The sequence below is a fragment of the Prionailurus viverrinus genome, chromosome A2 (assembly GCF_022837055.1).
Source record: "Prionailurus viverrinus isolate Anna chromosome A2, UM_Priviv_1.0, whole genome shotgun sequence".
In the NCBI taxonomy this organism is placed as follows: domain Eukaryota; kingdom Metazoa; phylum Chordata; class Mammalia; order Carnivora; family Felidae; genus Prionailurus; species Prionailurus viverrinus.
In genome coordinates this window covers 120,589,482-120,610,029 of record NC_062562.1, presented here as the reverse complement: position 1 = coordinate 120,610,029, position 20,548 = coordinate 120,589,482, and the positions used below count along the sequence as shown (strand labels likewise).

General features: G+C 41.6%; 1 protein-coding gene across 4 annotated transcripts in view; it reads right to left on the bottom strand.

Annotated features, from left to right (window-relative positions):
- CREB5 (cAMP responsive element binding protein 5) overlaps positions 1-20,548 on the bottom strand; it is a 417,870-nt gene that overhangs the window by 299,626 nt on the left and 97,696 nt on the right. For all 4 annotated transcript variants that reach the window (XM_047850976.1, XM_047850980.1, XM_047850978.1 and 1 more), the window contains 2 exons: positions 19,056-19,149; positions 6,095-6,216 (listed from right to left, as the gene is read on the bottom strand). In XM_047850976.1, the coding sequence (XP_047706932.1) occupies positions 6,095-6,216; positions 19,056-19,149 (216 nt within the window). The remainder of the gene's footprint in view (positions 1-6,094; positions 6,217-19,055; positions 19,150-20,548) is intronic.

Below are 20,548 nucleotides of genomic sequence, written 5' to 3'. Positions count from 1 at the left end.
GCATTTTGCCACTTTGAGGATGCCCTGACTTTCTGCCAAAAACTTATTTATTTTTAAATTTGTTTTAATGTTTATTTATCTATGAGAGAGACAGAGTGCAAGCAGGGGAGGGGCAGGGAGAGAGAGGGAGACACAGAATCTAAAGCAGGCTCCAGGCTCTGAGGTCTCAGCACAGAGCCTGATGTGGGGCTCGAACTCACGAACCAGGAGATCATGGCCTGAGCTGGAGTCGGAAGCTTAACCAACTGAGCCACCCAGGTGCCCCTGCCAAAAAATTTTTTTAAATAAAAAATACTCTATTTTGAGTTTTTATTTCCCACCCCATTCTAAAATTGAGGCAGAGCCTCAGATCACATCTTGATGCGCTGACATATGGGGCAGTGGATGCCAGCTCTTAATAATCTCTGGTAAAGACTATATGCATTAACCCTAAATCCCAGGAAGCTGAAACACATGAAATAGCTTCCGGTCTTTTCCACGGGTTTAGTCGCTCCCCTGAGTGGGATGCAAAGGCCAAGCCAACCTCTCTTCCAGTGTCAAAGTCCACTCAAGCTGAGGGCATAATGTAGACCAATAAGGAGAAAGCTGAAAGGCTTTACATTTGTAGTGTACTGACATGGGAGGACCAAAAGAATCCTTACAAGATAAAGGTTAGGTTTTCCAATCTCTGGCATGGGGGAAGAAATAGGTTGTTATGTCTTAGAGCATTGCTAGTGGGGGTTTCCTTTCAGTCATGCTGATTCAAAACAAAACAAAACAAAACACGAGAAGATCAAAACCAGTTTCATGGTTTCATCTCCTAGGATTTAGCAAGCATGACGACATTTTCAAAACCAGAGTAAAACCAAGTTTAAGTTTCAGAATATTCTTTTTCTCCAGACATCTGCAAGGAGGGACCGTTTTACACAAATATCGTAGAAGCAACGTGTTAACAGAGCAGCTGCTGCAAGTTTGCTCAACTGGGTTTCTTTTCGTTTCCATTCGGCACCAATCCTACCTTCCCCAGAGGGCAGCAGTGCCAGCCAGGGGTTGACAGAGCAAGAGAGTGTGGACGAAGGCAGAGGGCCTCCTCTCTGCACCCTCTCTCCCCCAAGTAACTGGTGGTGTCGAGTAACATGATTTCCAGGTACAGAATTTAATCAGATTGAGCCGCCTACTTTTCTGAGCTGAGGCTGACCTGGCCGTGCCCTGTTCCGTGACTCCTGTTGAGCTGGGATCCAAGATCTTAAGATTGTAGCTTGTCCCTTGTTCCCATGTGTTAAACAGTCAATCCCCTCTGGGAATAGACTGCACTTTTCATCATTTGGGTAGGAATTCTAGAGCATGGAAATGCCCTAATTTGCTATTGCTGCATCAGCATGATGAGTCAAATTTAGGTCCTATGGGAGGAGAGCAACACTTAGCACTTACACACCGTGCTTTTCATCTCCAGGGTCCTTCACCACGTGAGGCTGTAATGTTATATTTCTCTCAGCAAGACAAAGGAGTTCATTTCTAGTCCTCTCAACTCCCCTTACACACACTCACACACACACACACGCACGCACTCCCAATTATTATCATACGATGAAGCTATATCCCGCTTCCTACACATGCATTATTCCATCCGTCTTTTAAAAATCAAATTTAAAATTAGGTCAACTCACCTTCCTCTTTATTTTTCTCTTTTAAAAATCTTTTTTGTTTTTGTTTCTGCTTTTTTCGCCTCTGACACGGAAAATGAAATCAGCATGCTAACTGCCAACTGTTACTAGAGTCTATTCAGTATTACCGGTAGGGTTCTGTACTTGACTTGATTCTTCACGCCTCAGGGTCGTCTGTGTCAGCCCTGGCCACTGAGGAGAGTTGAATGCTCTTTCCTGGAGGTTTGGGAGGAGTCCGCCAAGTTCCATGCTGAGACCTTCTCCACTTCATCGCCATGGATTCCTGGCTCAGGCGATTCCATCAAGTCTCATGTATTTAAATCCCATCCACAGGCCAGTGACTCCCAAATTCATATCTCAAGACGAATTGCCTCTTTCTGAATTACAGACCACTATACCCATGTGCTGGTTCCATATCTCCACTGAAGTAAAAAAAAAAAACAGTCTCCACGGTCTTCCCCTCAAACTGGCTCTTCCCACAGGCAACCCCCCATACTTCCAGTTGCTTAGGCCAAAAACCTGGTTCACCTTTGATTCCATCCTTGCTATTACTCCCCAGATCATCAGCAAATCCTGTTGACTCTATCTTCAAAATAGACCCAGAATGGAACCACTTCCTCCATCTCCACCTTGGACCAATCCAACATCACCTTTAATCTAGATTCTTCCTTTAGTCTCCTTAACTGCTCTCTCCCAGCTCTTGTCCTGCAACAGTTTACTTTCAACTCAGCAGCTGAAGTGAACTTTCTAATATATAAGTCAGATCCTATCACTCCTCTGCTTGAAACTCTTTACAGTTCCCCATCTCACCGGGAGAAAAATCTGGAGGCCGCAGACCTTCTGGAATCTGCCCTCCTGGTGCCCACTCTTTAGCTTATTATATACTCTCCTCTTTGCGATTCCTCCAACCCACAGAGCGTCCTCCAGCCTTAGAGCTTTGACTCATTGCTCTCTCCACTTGGAACATTCTTCTCCTCAACACACACCTGCTCTGAAGCAAAGCTCCACTCTCTTCCTTCGGGTCTCTGCCGCATGTGTCCACTTACCGGCAACCCGGTGACCACCCCCAACACTCATTCTGCCCCTTTCCTGCTATAACATTTATCACCTTTTGACACGTTATATGTTCTATTGTTTTTACTTATTGTCTGTCTTACCCATGAGAAGCAAGCTTGCTGAAGGCAGGGTTTTGTTTTTAATTAGCTTTAGTCCGTGGGTATATTCATCAAGGCTCAGACAGTGCCTGGCACGTGATGAGCACTCAAAAAGATTTACTGAATGAATACATGATGAGCACAAGCTTCTCAACTGTTTCAGGACATAGACGACCCTGACTTCTAAGCCACAGGCAAACTGAGATTTGTGACGCCTGCTAGTGATGGATGCTTTTTCAAGGGAAAAACATCTCTTATTAAAGAGTTTTGAAACCGTGAGCTTATACTTACGTGGAAGATTGGGTAACTGTGGAATGTGTTGCTTTCTACATGTGATATAGATACAGATATTAGGGCTTTTTCCATTGTCATGACCTGCCTCTAGCCTGTCCTCATTCTATACATACATTGATACGTTTTTGGAGAAGGCTGTCAGGATTAGAGATAGTCCCTAGAACAGGATTTTGCCCAATGGATGGCCAAATGGGCTAATAAGCAAGGATCAATTCTCTATTTGCTCTTGAACAGAATGTTCTAGATAAAACTGCAGCTAGAAAGTCAGAGGTGGAGGGAAGGACCAGCCTAAATCTTCCGATATTTTTGTATAAAGTACTTACACCCAGAGGAAAAGAAACCAGAAGAAGGTTGGAGATGTACAATTAAAAAGAAATAATTATCTGAATGTGAAGCAGAAGGAAGGAAGTAGAAGATAGCATTGCATACAAAATATAATATATAACAATAAGATTTGCTTTGAATAAAGAGCTTGTATTCCTCCTTTTCAAGCAAGGGATGAAGAAATGAAGCAGGGGCTGTGGGTGGCAGTGTTCCAGAGATGTTGGTAGTTAGAGAAGTGGGGTCAAAGGTGGCACAAACCTATGCTGCTAGATTGGAGACAATCCCCTACCTTTCGTTTATCCACCTGAGGCTTCCAAAGAAATGCCACGCAGAAGCCACCAACCCAGCCCACTTGGCTGCTGGATAAGTCATTGTGCATTAGGTCTCGAGAAGCCAAGGCCACCCAAGGCTGGATTTGGCCCCTCTGATTTGAAAGAGGCAAGGGGAGAGGACAGCTCAACAGCCTGAATGCTGTCCAGCTTTCCTGGTGTACAAGTAAAGTTGGGGTTTGAGATGCCCACCCCAAAACCATGAGGGAAACTGACTACCCTCACCCAAACACCCATCACAAAACCAGCACATGGCTAAAAGCAACACTCAAAAGACACTTTTTAAAAATGTTTTAAGGATGTGTTTAAAATATGTACTTCTACAACTACAATAGTCTTCTTTTTCCCAACTTTGCTTGCCAAATTACTTGAAGTTTTTAAAGTTTAATTATTTATACTCGTCCTCAACCCACAAGGACTCAAAAGCAATTCGCCAAAAAAAAAAAAAATGTATAGCATAGAAATGTTTTTTAAATTAAAAATCAGGACCAGAGGAAATATAAACTAGAACTGAAAGTCTAGTCTGGGGAGAAGTAAAATATGTTCATCATAGTGTTCTAAAAAGTTCTCAAAGTTAAGCAGTAAACTTGGCTTTCTGTTAACCGAGCAGTCAAAGCGAAAAGAGAAACAGAACCAGTTACAGGATTCTCATGTCCATGAGGACAAAATATTTCAGTTCCTTTGGGGGAAGCAAAGTATTTCCTGGAATCCAGACCTGCAAGAATTTCCTCCCATGGGGCTTCATATAGAAGATCATGAGTACTACGCAAAGGAGAACATCTAAAACCACACCCCTACCATGGGCTTCCTAACGCTGTCCTCGGTAAATGTCTATAAGAAAATCAAGGGCACATACTTTGGTTAAAAGCACTCTACTGGAAATGAAAACAATACGAACCAAAATGAACCAGTACACATCTTTCTTATAGTTCAGTTTTAATCTAAGAAGCCAACGTTGACTCTCTTGAGGAATGAATGAATTTATTAATCCCTTGGTCATTCACACATGCCCTGTCTACCAGGAGAGCTAAATTTATTATTCAACCAGAGGAAATTTACTAGACTTTTGGGTTCTTCTTTGCCCTTGTTATTTTCATTTTTAAAAAATACGTTTCTAGTGCAGTGAATTATAGAACATATGCCTTCTATTTTTCTTGACTTGAATTTTTAAGTGCTCAGAACAGCGCCTGGCTAACAAGTGCTAAGTAAGTATTTGTTTAAAAGGGGCGGGGGAGCCTTTCATGTCACTTGGAGGGCGAGGGAAGTGGCTGTATCAGGTACGCATGACAAAGTAACCCTATACAAATAAAATGAGTTGATTGAGATTTCATACCTCTCTTGTCTCCTTCACCAATTATCATGATGTCTCCTAAAGCGGTACAGACTCAGTGCAAGCCCTTGACTCTCTGGATGTAAGAATGTGACATGAAAAGTCTGGTTGAGGGATTATTATAATTTCACATACAGGAGGATTCGAAGGTTTTGAAATACCAGAGCCTTTTAAAATGTCTCCTCCGGATGGAACAGCTGGAACTTCAGAATCCGTGACAACTTAGCCAGCCCTTCCTTTCAACCAACTTCCACATTTTAAGTCTCTGTTCGTGGAACGTGTCTAATTTGTTGTTTAGTACATCGTGGGCATTCAATAATGCTCTATCGTAACGATGGGGAAAATGCTAATTATCACATTTACTTGTGACCCCGTTTCCTTTCCTTTATTGTGATTTTAAAATACAAGCACAACATTACAATAAACTGAATATATTGTGGGGGCATTCATAAAGTCGATTTTCTACATTTCTTATTAAGAACAAATAATCCACACATACATTTAAATCATTTGTCTCAACACTAACAGCTGTTCAATAATACGACTGGAAAGTAACTGTGATGCTGGTGGAGTTCTACTGGGAAGATTTTACCCCAGGTTGTCAAAATCAAATGACACCCCCCTCTCCTCCTGCTATGATTATTTGCCTATTGTCTCTTTGACTTCTGTCTTCTGCATGCAACGCCCATGTAAGACTTGCTACTAAATATTTAGCAAACTAAATCAACTAGTTTTGAATAGAAGAAGTCTGAGTTTGTCCAACTCAACGTTCAAGAATCAGGTACATTTTTTTTTGCTTGAATTTCACATTTCATGTCTGTTTTCCCCTTGAGGGATTCTACCACAATCAGGGCTTCATCCTTTTTTTAAAAAAACATGAGACAAATACTTGCAAATGCATAAAATGCTGTTGTAGGGCCACATCAGCACAATCTGCGGTGCCACCTAAGTTTCCACACAGAAGATTCTAATGGGGGTGAGAGGAGGCACCTGTCGAGGTGCCCATTCAAGCAAACCTACCCGCTTGCTGCTCTCCTCCTCCTGAGCCTTCCTGAACTCATGCTCAAGGGAGCAGTCCAGCTCATTGAAGAGCCCCACCTCCTCACAGTTCTTCAGGAATCTCGTTGGGGTCGGAGTCTGATCTGAAAACAGAGACCGAGGGATCATACATGGGATCTTTTCCTCAAAAGCCAGTAGCAAGCATGAGCTAAAATTCACTAATCCCCTCCCCTTGCCTTAATTAAAATGCCAACTAGTCATCCATAATCTTCCACCCTTTTGAATAAAATGACAATATGGAAGAAAATAAAACCACAAATCTCACAGAAGGAATACAACGTGTAGCAGGCTGAGTATGTGAGGGTTTTCCAAACTTCCTCCAGACAACCTCCAGAGATCCCACTGTCAACTTTCTGGGGTCCCTATCACTTGAATAAACATTGCAAAGTGCGGAATGACCTTTTTTTAACTGGAAAAAAAATGATTTAGCTAAAATCATGCCAAAAAAAAATCTTCTGAGACAAAGATAAGCTTGATTTTAGGGGGAAAACAGATTTTTTAAATGTGTATCAAACAAAAAGAAACAAACAAGCATATTAATTCTTTTTCTTTTTCAAGTTTATTTATTTATTTTGAGAGAGGGAGAACAAACGGGAGGGGCAGAGAGAGAGGGAGAAAGAAAATCCCAAGCAGGTTCTGCACTGTCAGCGCAGAGAGCCCAATGCAGGGCTTGAACCCACCAACCGTGAGATCATGACCTGAGTCAAAAATCAAGAGACGGGCACTCAACTGACTGAGCCACCCAGGCGCCCCAATTCCTTTTTCTTAATGGAAAAGGAAAATATAGCAATTCTGTCTCTCATTTTTGAGAGTCATAGAGGATGATGAAAGGTTCCAAGTCAAACACATTCAGCTTTCATCCATTAAAAATATAATTATTAATTTCATTTTCCTTTGCTATAGCCAAAAGAATGTTCTGAGAAAACTCTTTAAAAGGAATTTCTTTCATATTCTTGACTGTCTAGAGAGAATATAACTTAGAAAACTGGAGGGTCTGAAGTCACTATTTGTGGCTCCACATTTACGCAATGTTTGCAGTTTACAAAATGTTTTCACACATGTTCTATATCATCTAGATCTCACAAGATCCTACAAGGTCAATAAAGGTAGAATTGTACCTTTGTAATCACTAAGGACGGTCATCTTCCTTGGTAAAGGTGTACTGGAGTTGACTTGAAGAAAATTGTAAACTGTCCCTCTGTTCTAAACAGAAGATGGCCGTGCAAAATGGCCATGCTAATTATTTTGCAAATGAGGAAAACTGAAGTCCTGAGTGATGAAGAGTCTTGTTTAAGGTCTCCCAGGTGGATGTGATGGATGACACCAGGACTATAACCAAGGCCCTGGCGCTATCTCCAATACGTACGTATATTATTCCCACCTGAGCCTACAGTACACACTGCTAGGTTACTTACGGCACTTGTCCAACTTGACCTATCCTCAGTCCCCAAATCTCCTTCTGCACGGTTCTCTAACACATCACTACCACTCGACCCAAGAGTGCCCACAGTGGACACGAATTTGCCATTTCTGCACGCTCTTTACACTTTCCTGGATGATAAGAAACTAGAATCACGTTTGTTTTTCTAAGTCACACACAGAGCAGTTAATCCCAGTAAATCATCCGTTGAGACTCAAGGAAATAGCTTAATATTCATGAAGATGAAAGTAGTTTGAGATCCCCATATATTCAGCCCTTCCAAGGCAAGATCTCCTGATTCCTTATGGCAAGGGGCTTTTTCACCTGTTAAGCACCCAACTGGGTGACCTGGATTTCAATGCAGCGAAAATCCCCTTCTGCATCCCTTCCCCTTCGTAGCCCAGCCTCCAAGATCCTGAGTTCTCTTTGCAGTACAAAGAGAGCCTACCACAGATGGTCACAAATTGGACACTACAGATAAAAGCTAGAAAAAAGTTGGGGTTTGATTGAAAATGGTTTTATTAGCACACTAATCTACTAAGAGTCACATATATACATTTATGTCCCAATATACATCTAACATGTATATGTATATGTATATACACATATGTATATGGTGTGATAAAATGGTATAAAAAAGATAAAATCAGTATTTATGAAGCATTTTGCAGTTTGCAAACATTTTCACCCACATTGTCTAGAATCTAGATCTCACAAGATCCTATGAGGTAAGTAGGTACCTATTATTTTAGAAATGGAGAGGTAAGTACCTTACACAAGGTCACAATTTGTAACCATTTTATCAGTCCTCTTTTACTTTCAGACATAATCCCTTCTCAATCTAAATCCTGTGCTTTGCCGGGACTCTCCTCTGGGTCTGAAGAACTCTGTTACATGCGTAAAAGACAATGTTGGCAACCCAGAAATCCAGATTTGAAAACTATGATTTGGGAGAAATTCCCTACATTCTCTGGACCTCATATTCCTTATCTTTCAAGTAAAGTTCTAAAGTCACATGGTTCTATGAGTCCTAAAATCACCACCGTACTGGGTTCCCTTCAAAAGTCACTGTCAGCAGGTCAAAGGAACATAACCATTTAAAGGACAGTTTAATGGAAGCATCGGGAACAGCTGGCTAGACACTAGAAGTTAGGCCAGAGGTAAAGGCTAGAGAAATAAAGAAGGTTCCTGAACAGAAGGTACAAATAGATAAGACCTGACAGTGAAAATAAAGGGTGTGTGTGTGTGTGTGTGTGTGTGTGTGTGTGTACATATTCTTCCATTTATTGAGTGCTTATTCCATGTCAGGCATAGTGTTAAGTGCTTTGTATGACACATCATCTCATTAATTTTCACACCAACCACGTTCAGTAGAAATCATCTTCCCCCTTTTACTTGTAAGGAAACTGAAACTCACCCCAGGCCCGTCTAGAAATTGAGTCACATAATTGTATTGGTAACTGACAATCCTAACCATCTTTGGTTCTTTTAAAATATCTTGGAATCGGGGTGCCTGGGTGGCTCAGTCAGTTAAGCGTCCGACTTCGGCTCAGGTCATGATCTCGCGGTCCGTGAGTTCGAGCCCCGCGTTGGGCTCTGTGCTGGCAGCTCGGAGCCTGGAGCCTGTTTCAGATTCTGTGTCCCCCTCTCTCTCTGCCCCTCCCCCGTTCATGCTCTGTCTCTCCCTCTCTCAAAAATAAATAAATGTTAAAAAAAAATTTAATATCTTGGAATCATTCATATCCTTCATATATTAGAACCATATTATAATCCCACAGACTCTCTACTATCTTTCAGGTCATTGTGTGACAAAAAAGCCTTCGAAAACAACACACAACAGAACTGAAATACTAGACCACTTGTCATCAGTAGGAATTTAGTTTGCCAGGTTTTCATTTTTCTTCTGCTCCTCTATATTTCTCTGTTGGAGATTTACAAGCTGAGAGCCATGATTCCAGGTAGAGGGAACAGTAATCCTAGAAGGATCCATATGAGTCCTGAACCCTAAGATGAGTTCATGAGATGGGCCATGAAATCGAATTCACACTGGCATTTGGAGGCCAAACCTCAAGCAAACTTGAGAAATGTGTTCTGTCTTCTCTCGGCAAAATTATTCCCAGATTCCAGTGCCCGCACACACATACATCAGGAAAGGAGGTGGAAGGAACATGACACAGGGATAGTAAAGGCAACGGCCGCCATCACGAGCCTCTCGGCAGCAGCAAGGAAACAAAAGGTCTGAAGCAAGGGGAGCTTTGAACCCTAAAGGGAGTTGGTTCCCTCCTACCCCTAGAGCAGAAGACCCAGATGGAGGCCATAGAGTTGTTACTAAATGTGACTTTCTTTGCTGTATGATATAATAAGGGAAAAGCAAAACAGATATCTGTACCCACATTTGGAAGAGATAAGGCACACTGTTCCTAATTTTTAATTCATTTTCTTCTTGTGAATGAGCTATTCTTTCCAGTTACAACAGGAACCAGAAAATGGAGCTTAACTTTTATTTTAACATTTATTAGAATTAATACAGGGTCTCTAGCGGTCTTTGATCCCACATGGTACCAGTTCCAAGTAAGCCAGGAAATGTGCAAATCTTCAAAAAGAGGACAGCTAAATCTATCAGCAGCTTAAATAAAAGAGTCAGAGTTTCTCAGCCACATGAATGCCTTGTCAAATAACTATTCCGGCTGAAATTAGATCTAAAGTAGGTGAGCAATATCCATGGCCGTAAATTAAAATTCTTATAAGCCACACCTTATTTAGAACCAAGAGCATGCATCAGCTATGGCAGCAGCAGTTCATGAATAACGGTGGCTGATGCCCCATTGGTGGGTAATGTCTAAGGTGTGTTCAGTCATAACAGGCCACACTCCAAAGACTTACAGGAACTGGTTCCGGTGGGAACTCAGAGCTGAGATGATCACTGCAGGCCTTCTGCTCACCTTTCTTTTAGTGTTTCCACTTGAGTGAGGATCATCTGACTGAGAGAAAGAAACGACTCCAAGTCTCAAACGAACCTAAAAGATTTTTTTTAATGTTTATTCATTTGTTTGATAGAGAGAGACAGAGCATGAGTGGGGGATGGGCAGAGAGAGAGGGAGACACAGAGAGACACAGAATCCGAAGCAGGCTCCGGGCTCCGAATTGTCAGCACAGAGCCCGACGTGGGGCTCGAACTCACAAACCGGGAGATCATGACCTGAGCTGAAGTTGGACGCTTAACCGACTGAGCCACTCAGGCGCCCCATCAAACTAACCTAAAAGGTAGTAACTTTTTATGTTTTCACTCTTATGTGGATCCTGAGAAACTTAACAGAAACCCATGGAGGAGGGGAAGGAAAAAAAAAAAAAAAAAGAGGTTAGAGTGGGAGAGAGCCAAAGCATAAGAGACACTTAAAAACTGAGAACAAACTGAGGGTTGATGGGGGGTGGGAGGGAGAGGGGGGTGGGTGTGGGTATTGAGGAGGGCACCTTTTGGGATGAGCACTGGGTGTTGTATGGAAACCAATTTGACAATAAATTTCATATATTGAAAAAAAAAAAGGTAGTAACTTTTGAGTTTGGGCTTTCCTTGAGTTGAAAGTAGTTTGTCGTTCTTACCTTTGCAAATCTGAATTGGCACTGCATAAGCACCTACACATTGCTTTCTCGCAGGGAGTTCGCAAAGAGCACACCAGCTTCTCAGAAGACCTAGACAGCCGGGACCAGGGCAAGTAAGGTATGTTACCCACTTCTACCTGCCTCACATGTCCTTGGGATTTCTTTACCATTCAGACAAGAAAAATTGGCACCAAAAGGTATAAAAAAAAATCCTTTGTAAAGTTTGTCATATTTCAGTTTCAGGTTCCCTTCTTGGAACGGTTAGTCTGTTCCTTAAAAAAGGAGCACCTTTTCATAGAATCGCTGCCTCTGGAAACAGCTAGGTAGAGGATTCTTGTCATACAGAGACCCTTCTTGTATACCTGAAAGAGTGCCATAGGCTTGACAATATGATTTAGAAATTCACCCCTCCGTTATACGATAGGAAATTCTGCACCCCAGTACATCGGGGAAGGACGACAAGTACATGGCTACAACTATTAGGGGAAAAAACTCACTAAGTTTTCCAATCAGTCCATAGTCTGCCTAGCATCAAATGCTTCAGCCCCAGCAAGTATGATTACTCCAAAGTCTAAATGACAAGCACAAAGCTAAAGCCTGAAACCCGATTCTTCTTTTCAAAAGTGTTTAGTCTGCTCTACATTTAATAATAGGCTGCTACCTCATTGGGTTTCAGAGCTGCATTTGAGTTGTACGTTTGTCTATGTTTCATTTTCCTCAATGATAAAAAGGCAAGGAGACAAGTGATAAAAAAAAAAAAAAAACAGTAAAAGCAGAGTTCCCATAACATATCAGAGAAGAAGAATGCAAACTTCCTAAGCAAAATTGTCTTACCCACTGGTCTAATAGTCTCAACTATGGTCTCACTAAAGGACTATGTGAAGTAATTTTACATCATTTCGTATTAAATTGATGGTGGCTAGGAACACTATAAAAGCCCCACTAATTCAAACCACTTATAAGAAAGATCAGTTTGAATTAGTGACCATTCTAATTATAGGGTATTTTTTAAAAGGTAATGCATTTTTACTATTTGCATGACTCAGATTCAACCAACAAAACGTAGCTTAATGGAACTCCTGCAGAATGCTGCTCAAATCAATAGAGAAAAGGATTGGAATTAGCGTATCTATTTTAATAAGAGTTGGGGTTCTCAGAAAAGGCATTTTTCTTAGTTTTGATATTCTTTTTATAGTTATATTTATCCCGTGAATTTTTCAGCAAGTGCTTTCTTGAAAATTTCTTACTTCATCCCTATCCCTATCTGAGTTTTCATAATGTCTTAATTAAGAGGGCTTACATTAAATGAATTTTTTTCTCAAAATTTTTTAAATGTTTATTTATTTTTGACAGAGAGAGAGAGACAGAGCATGAGTGGGAGAGGGGCAGAGAGAGAGGGAGACACAGACTCCAAAGCAGGCTCCAGGCTCTGAGCTGTCCGCACAGAGCCCGAGGCGGACCTCGAACTCACAGACCGCGAGATCATGACCTGAGCTGAAGTCGGACGCTCAACCAAGTGAGCCACCCAGGCGCCCCTAAATGAATTTTAAAATAACACAATCCTTTATAAAAGCAATAATCAGTAACAACTGACAGAATTCCACGGAATTTTAGACAGGCTCCTTTATACAATAAATGTGCCTTTTATTGAGTGTGAATATACAATAGGAGCAATAGGGTCCTCTCTGCAACACTGATGTTACTCTTTCCCTGCATCTGTCCCAAGAGGCAGTGCTTCCATGGGACAAACCAAGGCAACTCTGGTTTTTAAACAACAGCGGTGGGATGTTTAAGCGTTGGCCATGGTGTGGGTGATACAGGTCAGCGAGACATGAGACACTGGCACACTCCTGGATCAAATGCTGCAATCCATTTACTGTCTAGGTGGAGAGCTGGTGGACTAGAGGCCCTTGGGAGGGCCTTGAATCAACTAGAAAATGCTCTGACAAGGGCATCTCATATGACATAGGGCTCCAGAAGACAGATTCAGATTTAATTTTTTTTTTCAACGTTTATTTATTTTTGGGACAGAGAGAGACAGAGCATGAACGGGGGAGGGGCAGAGAGAGAGGGAGACACAGAATCGGAAACAGGCTCCAGGCTCTGAGCCATCAGCCCAGAGCCTGACGCGGGGCTCAAACTCACGGACCGCGAGATCGTGACCTGGCTGAAGTCGGACGCTTAACCGACTGTGCCACCCAGGCGCCCCCAGATTCAGATTTAAATTAATCAAGTATATAATCCACACCTACTCACAGTCAGCCATGGCCTAGCCAAAGTGTTCACAGCAATCAAGCCACAATGTTATTTATTTTTATTTTATTTTATTTTATTTTTTGTTTATTTTATTTTTTATTTTATTATTTTATAGCATCCAAATTATATATATAAATATTTATAAGTTTATATATATCTTTATTATTGTATTATTTATTTTAATATTTGATTTATTGATTTATTGATTTTTAGAGCGAGAGAGAGTGAAGCAGAGAGAAGGACACAGGGGAAGAGAGAATCTTAAGCAGGCTCCACGCTCAGCACAGAGGCTGATGAGGGGCTCGATCCCACAACCCTGGGACCATGACCTGAGCCCAAATCAAGAGTCGGACGCTTAACCGACTGAGCCGCCCAGGCAGCTCAAGCCATAGTTTTAATTCATGTGAGAGGAGCTGAGCTGGTGAAGAGGATTATGAACACCAGGAGATCATGTCTCCGCAGGCCAGGTGAACTGAGGGATCCAAGGTGACCCTCTGATCAAGCCCTGCCCTGAACCATGGAAGCTAAAGCTTCAGATTTCCACTCAGTCACCAGCTGCCAGAGTTCTCCTACACTCTTTGTCAAAGATGTTAGTTTCCAGATGGAATAGACTGGAAGCCAGTTTTTCATATATAAAGAGTACTGCAGATCAAGGCCTCCGAGGTAATCAGGTGAATCATTCAAAATTCAAGTTTGCTTGACCAGCTGGAAACATGAATGACAGGCTGACAACTCCTACTCATGCCCATTGCCACTTGTCATAATGGAGGGGAAAATCTGATTTAAAATGCACTTTGTTCCTGTAAATGCTAGTGTGTTAACATAATCTCTTTCTAAAAACTTTTGACTGTTTTCTCCATACGATGAAGAAATAAGCCAATAATGTAACACCAAACCATGTTCTTCAGCAAATCTAGATGTACAATGAGAAAATTATAGACAGGAACTTTGGACAAACTGCTTACCCTACTGATCTTATTTCTTTGTGCGAAAAAAGTGGCCAGGATTAAATGGCATAATGTACATAAAGCAGGAGGCACAATTATAGGTATAAGACAAGGCAATAAATGGTAGCTATTGTTATTATCATGCTGCCCTCCAATGCAAAGCCATTTCTGCCACCCTCTGTTCCATAGAGATCTGATGAATTTCAGTAGTGGGAAGTCACTATGTACCTTCATCATCAATGGAAGAGGAGGTAAGTATGGTCCGTGTGTGTGTGTGTGTGTGTGTGTGTGCACGCGCGCGCGCACCCACGTGAGAGAGAGAGAGAGAGAGAGAGAGAGAGAGAGATTTACTTATTCAGTCTTTTTTTTAAGACCCTAGTTCATTCCAAAAACAATTTGCAATGAGATGGTCACCTTTTCTCTGACTTTCCCTTTAAAATGCCCATGGATTATTATGTAGGTTTGTAGCAAACGGCCATAAGCAATGGATTTGGGTTCTGAGATCATCCGGTTAATCATGATCAATCTCATGTTCTACTTCACTGAATTTCTTGCTTCTTGCTTTCTCCATGGTGAGAATTAGGTGTAGAGCCTGGAATTAGAGACAGTCCCTCATGCTAGACTTAATCCAGGGACCCAATGGGGTTCTGAGGGACTCTACTGTCATTTACAGTAGATCTCTGCATCAAATGGGAATAAGGAAGGCAGAATGAGGAAGCCAGTCTCTCTCACCTCTCTTCCATGTGTGTCGGCTGCACCATATCTGGTGTTGTGGGGTCACCACTTTCAGCCCCACATATTCAGAAGACAAAGAGAAAGGACACTGGAGCCCACAGTGCTGAGCATCGGGTCTTAGTTGAAATGCCACTAACGTGGAGGGGCCTTTCCTGACCTCCTTTAGCAGCCGGTTAGACACTTACTTCACATTGTCATGGTTCATCTTCACACTTGTCACTAACTCATTATTTATTAATCTGGGGGGAGGGGTGTCGTCAATTACCGCTCTTCCTCCCCACCCCAGTAGAGTATAGTAAGTTCCATGGAAGTGGGGCCTCATCTGTCGTGTTCAGTGCCGCATCCCCAGCACCTAGCACAATAGGATCTTTGCAGACACTCAGTGTTTGTTGAATGAATGAATAAGTGACGGTGGAGAGACAACTTTAGCCCCTCTTTCCACACCTCAGCAGATGCCTGTTCTAATTTCCTTCCAAGTACACACACCAGTTGCCTCCAGCATTAATTGGGCTATGATGTCTTGCATGGAGGCATTTAAAGGTGTGGTTTTGCGTATCTCTTTCTCAGATGAGATGTTGATTGGGTTTTACCTTTTGAGAAAAGGTCTGCAACACTCTTAAATTTCATGAAGCAAGCTCTATCTTTTCAGGAAGCAAAATCTGTCATCTTCTAGGTCAATATTTCCACCATACTCTCCCAATATGCGCACACACACACACACACACACACACATGCACGCACTTCTCATGTGGAATATTATTTGCTTGTCTGGCTATAAATAAAGTTGCACTTTGATTCCCATTTTGGCTTTTTCCTGTACAGGACCTGGGAACTCTGTAAATAAGTGGGGTTTGGGGCTTCTGACAGGGCGAGATTTGGGAATTCCTGAATGCGTAATCACAATACCATTAAAATAGACCCAAACGCCATACTCTTTTAGCTCTAATACTAAAACTTGATCATAATTTTCAAACCAAACACATCTTTTGTCGCATAATAGCTGGTGATTTTACAACTTGTATGTGACAGTATAATGTTCTCAGTCGGCTCCCATTTCTGCCTTGGCCCCTAAAAATCTCTGATATCACAACCTCTCTCACCATGAAATTATCTTCACTCACAACAAGAACAGCTAAAGGGAAAGACTCAAGTCCATCATCATATCGGGACTCTGGAAATGTACCACAGGAACCAAATAAGGATGGGAGGGCCAAGGTGGGAGGGTCTAGAAGTTTTTGGCTCAGAATCCACCACCACCACCCCACTCATGTACCAACCGGTACTGTCTCTTTAAACTGAGGTTTTATGTTTACTGTCTATCCATAAGAACACTCATGCTAATAAAACATCATGACTGTCACTTTTACTACTCTGCCTCATGGCATGGCACAGATCATTTACAATCATCTTGAGTAGTAAGTTGTACCTGGCCTGAATAAAATGGACTTTATGACAACACCAGGAAATTATTTCAGATCTGACAACGCTTTGGACACTTACCTTCAAAAAGCCTATCTGTGGCATCTCACTAATGTCTCTAACTATAGTATTTGCAATTAACGAAGGAGGAGGTGATTTTCCAAAATACAAGTTAACCAGATATTCTGAAATTACTAATAAACATATATACCCCACTTTCTCTTTCTATGTCAAGCTCCACTTCATCTGAAATGAAATTTTGTGTAATTGGATGTTGCAACAACAACAAAAAAGTGGCCCCCAGGGGCACCTGAGCATCTCAGTCGGTTGAGCATCCAACTCTTGTTTTCGGCTCAGGTCACGATCCCAGGATGGTAGGATCGAGCCCGGCATCTGGCTCTGTGCTGACCATGGAGCCTGCTTAAGATTCTCTCTCTCCCCCTCTGCCCCTCTCCCTAGCTCGTGATCTCGCTCTCTCTTTCTTCCCCTCTCCAAATAAATAAGTAAATAAATAAATAAATAAATAAATAAATAAATAAATAAAATCTGTTTACAGGCAATATATGTGTTCACACATCCTTAGTTCCTTTTTTTCGGACCTTCGGATGGGGCTCCTCGTAGGGCCATTCCAGCAGTATACCTGAAAGATACTACCTGGTCCTTACCACTAAGCTGCAGTATCTGCACATCATTTCTACTCCTTAACACACACCTCCCCCTGTCTTAACACTAAGAAGCCTATTTGAGGGCTTCCACTTGGGAAAAATCAGAGGAGAACCGATAAATTTAAATACTGGGAATTGCAACATCTCCAGCCCTGCTAGTTGCATATATATATATATGCTCATCGTTCAACGATAAAGTCACACCGCTTCATAATGGGAATGACAGACGACTGACAGAAGAAACGATAAAAAAACAAAAGAACAGACGATCCCTCCTAACGCTTCTGGGCTTTTACAATTCTTGCAGATCTACGCTTCTGCATCTCTGCTTCTAGACGTAAGGGAAGATGAAACAAGTTCTGAAGAGCCAACTAGTTCGATCCAAACGAAGAGGCTGAGAGGTGGCGGGTGGTGGCGGAGGCAAGGAAAGACGCTGCCTTTGGACTCGAGATTCTTCTAAATCACAGCACATCCACACTACTAAAGAGTCACTGGCGGGTTTGTGAGACGTGTGGATGGCCCTGGCGCCAGGATTATCTGGTTGTCGATACAAACCGCTGAAGCCCGACAATGCAGCGGCCATGCCAGTCAGTGGGCTAGGACTGCAGAACGAAGGACCCTTGTCTTTGCCCCGGGGGGTAAGCCTGGGAGAGCTTCTCCATCTCCCTATGCCCCTTCTTCTCTATCAGTAAAATATGACTTGTAATAATAACCTGTCTGACAAAACTCTTGGAGGATTTACTAATAATAGGGATAATAAAATACTCGTAAAATTTAAGTGCCATAGAAATGTGAAATTATATGAGCCAGGCCTGCCAGGGCAGTCCGTTTCTCTTCTGATATCATTTAAAGCATGTTTATGGGCATATTATCTCTTTCATGATGCCAAGAAGACAGTGGCTTCGGTGAAATATTTCTAGCCTAAAAGGGTAACAGGAAACACTTCGATTACCCTGCCAGGGTTTCTGAAACACTTTCGCTGACATTCTTTCACTGGATCTTCACAATAAGCCTGTGAAATAGACTGGGCAGATAAAATCATTCCCATTCTATATAGAAAGAAACTGAGGCCCAAAAGGGTTCACTGATGTGGCTCAGGGTTATCTGGCCGGTGGATTCAGAGCCATGCTAGAGTTCAAGTTTGCCCGCTCCTGGCCCTGCACTCTGTTTTAACTTACCGCCACCACCTATCAAAACTGGAAGAAATAGCAATTACTTGATGGATTGCTATTATTATTTCTGCTCACATTTGCTGAACACTGGCTACGTTCCTCTGCATTATCATCTCATTTAATCTTCCACTTAGGAGGCAGGCTCTGTTTCTTTAAAAAAGTTTTCACTGACCACCACAATCCAAAGAGAGAGAGAGAGGGAGAGAGAGAGAAAGAAAGGAAGTTTCTTCTACTAAAGTCACACGGCATTTTCCAAACACTCATCTGAAACATAGTCCTCCCGGCTAAATTTTCACACGTCCACGACATTGTGACATCCTCAGGAACGGAAATCGTATCAATCTTTGCACTTCCCATGGCGCTCAGAACAGCTTAGTGTGCATCACAAATGCTCAGTGAAGATGTTTTGCTTGACTGATTACAGGCATGTGATTTTTAAAATACTTAGATGGAGCCAACTTTCATAGTAATAAACATTTTACGTTCCTGAAAATGAGAAGTCCCAGCTCTCCAGTTATTTGAGTGAACACCACATTAGCTGATTACATTTTTGCTTACCATTATTTTAAGTCTCTGCTGTACCTTAAAAATATATGTCTTCAAGGCACAGCATTTGCCATTGGAAACTATCCTATCATAAGTTGAACAAGTGTCTCCCGTGCGGCTGATGCTGTTCACCCAAAGCCTTTTTGCTTGATGGCTCCTTACCTGATAACATACTGTCTGTTTTTATTGAGGGAAACTTCAAAGTCATTTCATGCTTGTGCCTATGAATCATCAGATGGTCCTCTGTTGGGAAGCGCTGTCAGACAAATAGAAAAAAAAGGGGGGGGTGGGAAGAGGGGAGAGGAGCCATTTAGTTTTATAACATATATTTGCCATCACAGAGAAAGAGATGTATTCAGCATTGCATATGTGACAGGCAAAACAAAAAATTAGTTCTGAAAAAGTGTGAAAGCATGCTAAGTTAAATGACAAATTATTTTTTGCAAGCAAATGGGCAGAGATGTTCCTTTGAATTGCACCCAAATATATGCATCATTGTTGCCATTATAGTTTACCGGGGGCTTAACTAGGTTGCAGTAAAATCTGGCTTAAGAGTAATAAGAAATAGAGACCTTTGCCTGCCATCATCTCTGGCTCCCCGTTCCTTCTCTGGGAATTCCTTTTAAAACTCTCTACTTCCTAGGTAGTCTTCGAATATAGTCAACTGTCATGACTCATCAGTAAATTAGATATTTCCTTAGGAACCAGAGGTTTGCATCTGAAGGAAGACCCTAAATTTGTGTTTAAAGAATCAATGAGAAAGAAGAAATGAACAATATTGAAAGTGTTCAAGTAATGTATACAATAGAAATATGCTATACCTTCAAAGAATTCGAGTGTTTGAATGAATGTTCAATGTTTATTTATGTTCCCAAAGAAGCCAAGTAAAATTCTCTCATTTCTACCTCTACGTGGGAGAAAAACATGTCCAAAGTAGAAAAAAAAATGAATTTAGACCTAAGTAGCCCCGGAGTTTCGCAAAACTATTTGGAACTTTTGTCTAAAATTAAGTCTAAGGCATAATAAGTATGCTACACATTATCTATAGATTAACCAAAAGTAGGAGAAATGCATGAAGTAGGAAAAGAATTTTGATTCATGTCAGACATTGGAAAAGAATTCCACGCCATGCTCAACTATTTGACACGTACACCTACAAATGTGCACATGCCATTTGTTTGGTACGTTTCTGTTGATGACGACCTTGCACACTCATTATGTGATCTTTTACAAGTATATATATATGACTTATAGTAACACGGCAAATCATTTTTAGGATTCTATACTCTGTACAGTATCGTAAAGCAACACTTTATTATTAATTTTCAAAGAATGATGTTACGGTTATCAAAAGTGCAGCTCTCAAATGTTTTCAGCTGTCTGGCTTCTAGTCATATAGTGGAACTGGATTTCCTGGCCCTCTTGTGGTTGGGTGGGGCCATGTGACTCGTTCTGCCCATGGAGTCATGAATGGAAATGACACGTTACTCATATGTCAGCAACTAATTCGTGGTGTAAGACCATCTCCCCTTTAGTCTGGCAACTTACAATATAAGAAATAGTGGCTCCTCAATCTTCCTAAATCTCTGCAGGAATATGAAGAGCATTTTTGAATTCTAAAAGATTATGAAGAATGTCCTGCCAAGCTCTGATAG